The 7,904-nt window shown below is 49.2% G+C and overlaps 1 protein-coding gene across 1 annotated transcript in view; it reads left to right on the top strand.

The window, feature by feature from the left end:
• Positions 1 to 2,486: 2,486 nt before the first annotated feature.
• PEMT (phosphatidylethanolamine N-methyltransferase) overlaps positions 2,487 to 7,904 on the top strand; it is an 88,944-nt gene continuing 83,526 nt past the window's right edge. Inside the window, exon 1 of the mRNA XM_019656721.1 lies at positions 2,487 to 2,694. Coding sequence (XP_019512266.1) covers positions 2,632 to 2,694 — 63 coding nt within the window. The 5' untranslated portion in view covers positions 2,487 to 2,631. The remainder of the gene's footprint in view (positions 2,695 to 7,904) is intronic.

Below are 7,904 nucleotides of genomic sequence, written 5' to 3'. Positions count from 1 at the left end.
TAAAATAAGATAAACTAACCATTTTTCCTTTTTACACACTAACTGCTTTTTTTTGCTTCTGTATCCAGCTTCAGCTATAAATTCCTTACCCACCAAGACTTAGCTGCTGATCTCTCCCTTCGAGAGACAGTCCCAGGTCTGGTCATAAAGTCTCTGGAACGAAAATCTTTTGTGCAAGTTTTGTTAAGAAGCTGTAAACCTAACACTGTTGTTCAGCATCTTAGCTGTGGAGGTCAGTGTCACTGGCCCTCATATGTGGGATCCGAACCGGAGCCCTCTGGCGTCCCAAGCCAGCTCTTAACCAACGTGCCACTCGGCCAGCCCGGGCATCCCATTTTCTGAGTACGCCCTCCTGCTCGGGAGCTGTAACCTTTCTCTTGCTTTAATAAAACTACCCTCTGCTACAAACTCTACATCTCTGGTCCATGTCTCTATTCTTTGGCTTCACGAGACTATGACCCCGGCACAAGAAATATCCTACATCATAATGGGGGCGGGCGAATGCTCACTAGGAGCCGTCCCCCTTTGCGGGCTTCCCAGAATTGACTCTGGTTCCCACAGGCCCTGCCTGGACACGGAGGAGTGGAGCTCCTGACTGTTGTAACAGTGGTCAGAAGGCAAACCAGGCCTTAGCAGCCCCATTGATTATTTAAGCACTTCCCACTGCACCGCGTGGAGCGTTCAGGTCCCATGTAGTATTTCCATTTTACTTTTGAAAAACTGAAATTTGCCCACAGTCACAGAACTAGAGCCTGCTCCAAAGCCAGAGTCTTTCCGGGTCTCTTTGGTGGGCCTGTCCCATCCTAAGGATGTAGTGATGGTTGGGCCTGTCTGTAAAGCCCTCAGCAACGGGGAACATCCAGTGGTGGCTCAGTAAATGCTCTATTAGACTGGTAGGTGCTTAGTGTCGTGGCTGCTTGCTGGCGGGTTGTAAAAGAATTCATAAGGCAGGTAGAAATACAGATTTATTAAAGTAAGAGAAGGGTCAGCTGGGCAGAGTCTGCTGGAAACTGCTGCATGGAGTCTTTGTCTCACCTACTCTCCTCTTCATGTGGGATTACTACGGGCAGGAAGGGATCGCACGCACGTTTCCATAACACCCGCCTGCATTCAAGGGGTCTCTATAATTTCTAGCGAGGATGTAAATGCTTCAGCCTGTAGTGAAATTTTCTATGGAGTTCGGCTTTGTCCGTTGAGGTGGGGAAAGCAGTTAAACTGGTTATTGCAATCTTTGCATACATTATGTAGATTTAAGTTGGAGCCAAGAGTGGATCCCATACAGATGCAAAACCTCTCCCAAGTCACAGGGTCAAAGTAAACAGAACCATTGAAACTGGTATGCACAGTGAATGTACAGCAAGTGGAGCCATCAAGGCCTGGCAGAAAGAAGGCAAAGAAAAGAAAGCTTTCAAACAGTCCCAAGCTAAATTACACTTATTAAATCGAATTATACCAGAGATCCAAATCTCAGAAGATTTAGTGCCACCGTTACAATCCCGTCTCCTCACTTAGGGCCAAGGTGGAGAGCAGCTCCCAGCTGGACTTAGTGCAAAATATGGGAAATCTGTTGAGTCCATTTCCCCATATATGTAATACCTGGGGCTCTATTGGGACCCAACCATCTAAAATCCCACCTACTTTTCTCAACCCCTTCCCTCCCACTCTCAACTCCTCCACAGCTCACCAGCCTTTTCTGGGCTCCTGAAGTGCAAACAAGGTCTCTTCCTAGTCTGCCCTGGCCCCACACTTTGCATGTCTGGCACCTTCTCATCTGCTCAGCCCTCCTTCAGAGGCCTTCCCTGAGCATTCTAAGGCAGAATCCTTTGTAATCATCTGACCTAATCCACAGTTTTTTCCATCATAGTACTTATCCAAGTTATAATCCTTTATTCATGTTTTGTTTCATATTTCCATTAAGAGATAGTGAGGGCTGGGACCTTGTGTTTGGTGCTGGTTACTGTACCACAGCACACAGCTGAGTTCAGCAAATACCGGGTAAATGAATAAGTCTAAGGAACGAAGGAACTGGATGTGTCTCTGGCTGGGACAAAGATCGTACAAGCCGCGTGGGCGGGGGCCTAGTGTACCGTAGGCTACCAGGTGTGCTGGGTCTGCACTGCATCTGGGCAAACAAATCTCAGAAGGGGGCGGGGGCAGGAGGCCCAGTCTGCAGGGGGCTGCGCACAGATACTTATACCTACTACCCGGCAGTCTCTGGCCTCTAGCCCCCACCTCCGTCAGGCAAGGACAGGGACGCCAGGTCAGTTGGCGGGCCGGGTGCGGGAGCCGGAGACCAAAAAGGACAAAACCGGAGGCCGAATACGAGCGGACTCTGCCGCGTGGCCGCCTCGAAACCGGCAGTCACTGCAGCATACGACCCTGGGACTTGTAGTTCTCGGCTCAAGAGACCGTCGCCAGCTCCAGGAAAGTGGCGCGTCGCGGAGACGGAGAACTACATTTCCCGGAAGGCCGGCAGAAGTGATAGTCACCGGGAAAGCGCCCCGGCCGAAGGCGCTTCCCCAGCGCAATGGGGCCGGTCCTGGAGACGAGTGGCTGCCGGGAGGCTCCCGCGTGGTCCCTCCAGAGGTGGTCCCCGGGTTGAGAGAATTTGAAGGTCAGGGAGCAGAGCCTATGAGCAGCTCCCTGGCGGGGCCAGACTGCTGCGGAGGCCTCGGCAATATTGACTTTAGGCAGGTAATGTACTGGCTGGGCCGCGTTGGTACCGGGAGAGGGATGCTGATGGCCACCGGGTTTGCGGGCCTGCGGGCACCGCCTCCAACGCCCGGTGGGCGGGTCCACCGTTACCAGGCAACGGGGTAGGGGTGTAGTGTGGGGGCGAGGTTACGTGTGCGAGGGCGTTAGCGTGAACCTCCGGAATTGTACGAATCTGTGAGATGTTGTATGTGGGCCTTTGGGATTGCGTGCCTTTGAGATTTTAGTTTATGAGATTGTGCGCCTCTGAAATTATGAGCCTCTGAGATTGTGAGCCTCTAAGATTGTGTGTGTGTGTGTGTGTGTGTGTGTGTGTGTGTGTGTGTGTGTGTGTGAGCGAGCTTTTGGGATTGTGTGGTCAGAGTTGCTCTGAGAGTGTGTGTCTTGGAGTCTATGTGACTAAGCATGTGTGAGTGTGACAGAGGCATGTGTGTTTGGGAGTGTGGCTGTTGGGGGCATGTGGATGTGTGGGAACTGTGAGGGTCGCTGCTTCACACATCCCCGCCCCCCCAGGAGGCCAGCTCTGCAGGTGAGGCAAGAAAATAATTTGAACCTGGGCTTCTCCCTGGCTGGCCCTGAGCCCGCTGCAGAACTCATCCTCCTTCCTGGATCTATGGATGGAAATGGTTTACAACCTGTAAAGCACAGCATTGGGAGGATGGGATGGGATGGGATGGGATGGGTGGGCCCTGGTGTCTGGAGACCTGGCTGGCTGAGGTGGCAGCCCCTTTGCAAAGTCATAAGCCAGAGTTTGCCTTTTCATGGCATCCCTCCCCAGGCTCCAAATTCCAATGGCTTTTCCTCTCTTCTGCATTCTCCATTTTATCAAAGCTTCCTCTTAGATTCTTGATTCACTTTTTTCATCAGTCATCTACTCACTATGGAGCATCTAGTTCATTCACTCCCTTTATTCATTCATTGATACAGCTGATCTTTGAGAACCTGGTGTTGGGGGGACAGTTGAAGTTCTCTCGCTGAGCTTTCATTCTAGAGTTGGAGACAATAAGCATGGAAACAGAAAATTCTCTGAAGGAGATAAAACTCGTTAATGTTTTAGAGAATAGCTGGTGGAGGGGTGAAATTGAAATTCTGAGCTAGCCAGTTCCGTATCTGTGAGGTGATCTGAGACCTGAGGGACAGGCCAGTGGGGCCAGATGCTCTTGGTGGAGGGACGGCAGGGAAGAGGCCTCAGGAGGAAGTACTGTTCAAGGCACAAAGAGGATGCTAGCATGTGGTCCCAAGGGAGGGAGTCATCAGGACAAGTAGAAGTGGGTGGGAAGCAGAAGAGAGGAAGACTCTTATTTTTCCAGTAAATTCTTCCTTAAGAATAACATAGATTTAGGGGGTGGCCAAGTGGTTCGGTTGGTTAGAGCGCGAGCTCTGAGCAACAGGGTTGCTGGTTTGATTCCCACATGGGCCAGTGAGCTGCGCCTGAGCTGAGCTGCTGATAGGCGGCCGGATGACTCAGTTGGTTAGAGCACAAGCTGTTTACAGCAAGGTTGCTGGTTCGACTCCCACATGGGATGGTGGGCTGCGCCCCCTGCAACTAAGATTGAACACGGCGACTGGACTTGGAGCTGAGCTGTGCCCTCCACAACTAAGATTAAAGGACAACAACTTGATTTGGAGCTGATGGGTCCTGGAAAAACACAATGTTTTCCTTCTCCAATTCCTAGACACTGTTCCCTCCTTCCCCAATTCCCCAATAAAATCTTGAAAGAAAAAAAAAGAATAACATACATTGAGATGAGCGATATATCACACGGTACAGCTCTAGCATTTTCACAAAATGAACATTCCCCTGTAACGAGCACCCAGATCAAGGTAGATCATCACCTCTCCCAGGGAGCCGCTCTCAGGAGGATGATTGTATTGATGGAATCCTTAGAATCTTAAATTGTAAATGATGTCAATGGCCATTAGAGAATCTCAGGACGAACATGGTCAGTGGTGGGACTGCAATTCATGTTTCTACCACAGTAAATCTCAGATGAAAAGGGCACTTGGAATGCCAAAGAGGGACCCTCGCATTGCATGGCTTGGGGTGGATGCTTCCTGGACAGTGACTTTGTGTGGGAGGGTGACTTACCATTAACTTGAGGTGGGGAAGCCTTCAAGCCAGAGGGCAGGATGCAAGGGGGCAGTGGGCTCAGTGCAGGCCCTGCTGGAGGGTTAGAGTCCTGCCCTCGGGTTTCTGAGAAAGTCCTGTGTTCAGGAACTAGAAGCAGGAGGTGAGAATCAGCCATGGTTAGGGGAAAGTTAACTGGGTGTGTGTGGGAAGGTGTTTTCTGCTCTTTCTTCCTTCACTCTAGAGCAGCGGTTCTCAACCTTCCTAATGCCGCGATCCCTTAATACAGTTCTTCATGTTGTGGTGACCCCCAACCATAAAATTATTTTCGTTGCTACTCTATAACTGTAATTTTGCTACTGTTATGAATCTTTTTGTTTTCTGATGGTCGTAGGTGACCCCTGTGAAAGGGTCGTTCGACCCGCAAAGGGGTCGCGACCCACAGGTTGAGAACCGCTGCTCTAGAGCCTGATGGGCCTGTGCAATTGGAGAGAGCTGGGAGCATTTCAGGGGACAGGTCAGGATGACCCTAGTTGACTAATGTTAGTTTTTCCACTGCTGCCTTACAGTTAAGCTTCTTGTTGCCAAGAGATTTTTCCTCAAAAAACAAAACAACACCATACATTATGTATTTGTTTTATGTGGTAGCTCTCCTCCCTCCTCAGTCAAAATCTACGGTTTTAAAAGATGTCAGTTCCTTGGGCCGGCCGAGTGGCACGCTGGTTAAGAGCTGGCTTGGGACGCCAGAGGGCCCCGGTTTGGATCCCACATAATGAGGGCCAGTGACACTGCCCTCTACAGCTAAGATGCTGAGCAACAGCTCGACCTGGAGCTGGGCTGCTGTGAGTTGCTGGCGACGGCGTAGGCTGCAGCCCCTGTGGCAGTGGGTTGCCATGGGCTACCGTGTGTAGCCAGCAGCCAGCGTGAGCGGCCAGCAGCCAGCGTGAGCAGCTGTCCAGAAGCCGGCGACTGATCTGCCTCACCTGGGAAGAGCACAATAATGGTGCCAGCTTGGGCCAGTGAAGCAACGTCCTCCACAACTAGACTGAAGAACAAAACGACAGCAACTTGTCTGTTCCCCTTCCCCCAATTCCCCATCACTGTTCCCATCCCCCCAATTCCCCAATAAAAATCTTAAAAAACAAAAAACAAAACAAGATGTCAGTTCCTGGCCTGAGTGAGTTTCAAGCTTACTCTTCACCGCATGGGCATCTGAACAGCAGGCTCGCCTGTGTGTTAGCCCTTTGCTGTCTGATAGGAATAGAATGTGTCACATTTAGAATTGAAACTTCTCTAGTAGCCACATTTTAAAAAGTAAGAAGAAATCAGTGAGATTACTTTTAAAAATTTTTTTTATAAAGGGAGGCCTCAAGGGACACTAGATCACGAACCTTCTTTTTTTTCCCCTTTTTAAAATTTTTATTTATTTTTTATTTTTATTGGGGAACTGTGTGTTTTTCCAGGACCCATTAGCTCCAAGTCAAGTTTTTGTTTCAGTCTAGTTGTGGAGGGTGCAGCTCAGTGGCCCATGTGGGGATCGAACCGGCAACCTTGGTGTTATGAGCACTGCACTCTAACCACCTGAGCTAACTGGCTGCCCCGAGGTTACTTTTAACATATTTGATTTAACCCAGTATATCAAAAGTATTATTCTGTCACGTGGCACTGTAAGCGCTCTATAGCCACACATAGCAAGTGTACCGAACAGTGCAGCTGTTGGGGATAATACCCCAGCAGTTGTCTTCTGGGCCTGTTCTACCTGGTATGGAATCTTGGTTTTGTTTTTAACTTAAAAAATCACCCTTGGAGTATGGAGTGTACCTGCCGCAGCCTACTTGACCAAGGCTCTTCTTTGCCCTCCCTGCGCCCCTTCCTTGGGATTCCAGAGCCTTGCTCCTCAGCTTGGCAGCAGCATGAAGCAAGCTGACTGGAGGGTGGATGGGAGCAGGGACTGCCAACTTGCTGTTCACAGGCGGGAACATCTCAAGGACTCAGAAGATGGCTCTAGTGGAGCCTAGGGGTGCTGGCATCTTGGAGAGCCCAGGTCAAGGTGGGCCTGTTTCATGCCCAGCTATCAGGTCCCTTTTCATATGGACTCATCTGCTCTTGTGTCACTTACTCAGTATAGGTGTCAAGAGGTGCACTTCAGTTTGTTGATCTGTCAAATGAGGTAATTGTAGGGCTCTGGCGAAGACCAAGATGAGATAAGGGTGCAGAGGAGCTTTATCAGTTATAAAGTACATCCCACCTGAGAGTGGTCTTCAGAAGGCAAAGCCCCTGTTTTCAGGAAGCTTTGAGGCCATGTTGTGGGACAGGCCTCTTTAGTCACACAGTCCCACTTTTGATAGGAGGCTAAACTCTGGTGACAGATATGAGATGTCTTGACTGCCCTCAGGGCAAGATGTTTGCCTGCTCTACAAAATTATTTTTAAAAATCTGTTATCACTTTAGTTAGAATAAATCTCAGGCCATTTTGTTGGATGACTTATTTGGTGAAGTTCTCAAGGACATCATTTTTGTCTTCAGTATTGTTTGGATCAAAGTCAAGACAGCAGGGTTGGTGCTTTCCTCTGCCTAAGCTTGGGCAGGTCACTTAAACTCGTGGAGCCTCAGTTTCTTCTGCTTCTATTGATATGATCGTATGGCTTTTCCTCATTCATCCGTTGAGATGGTGAATTACACTGATGTTTTGGTTGTCAAACCAGCCCTGCATTCCTGGGGTGACCCCCACTTGGTCCTGACATGTTATTCTCCGTATATATTGCAGGATTTGATTTACTGTTATTTTATTGAGGATTTTGGTGGCTATGTTCAGAAAGTATGTGGTTTGTAGTGTCTTTGTCTGGTTTCAGTATTAAGGTAATGCTGGCCTCTTAATGTGAGTTGGGAAGTGACCCCTCCTCTTCTGTATGCTGGGAGAGATTTTGTGGAATTGGTGTTATTTCTTCCTTAAGTGTTAGGTAGAATTCATCCAATGAAACCTCCAGGGACGGGAGCTTTCTTTTTTGGAAGGTTTTTTTTTATAAAGATTTTATTGGGGAATTGGGGGAGGGAACAGCATTGGGGGATTGGGGAAGGGGAACAGACAAGTTGCTATCCTTTTGTTCTTCAATCTAATTGTCGC

This window comes from Hipposideros armiger, unplaced genomic scaffold (genome assembly GCF_001890085.2).
Source record: "Hipposideros armiger isolate ML-2016 unplaced genomic scaffold, ASM189008v1 scaffold_264, whole genome shotgun sequence".
Taxonomy (NCBI): Eukaryota; Metazoa; Chordata; class Mammalia; order Chiroptera; family Hipposideridae; genus Hipposideros; species Hipposideros armiger.
The sequence above is the reverse complement of the archived record's forward strand: the minus strand, read 5'-3'. Positions and strand labels throughout refer to the sequence as shown.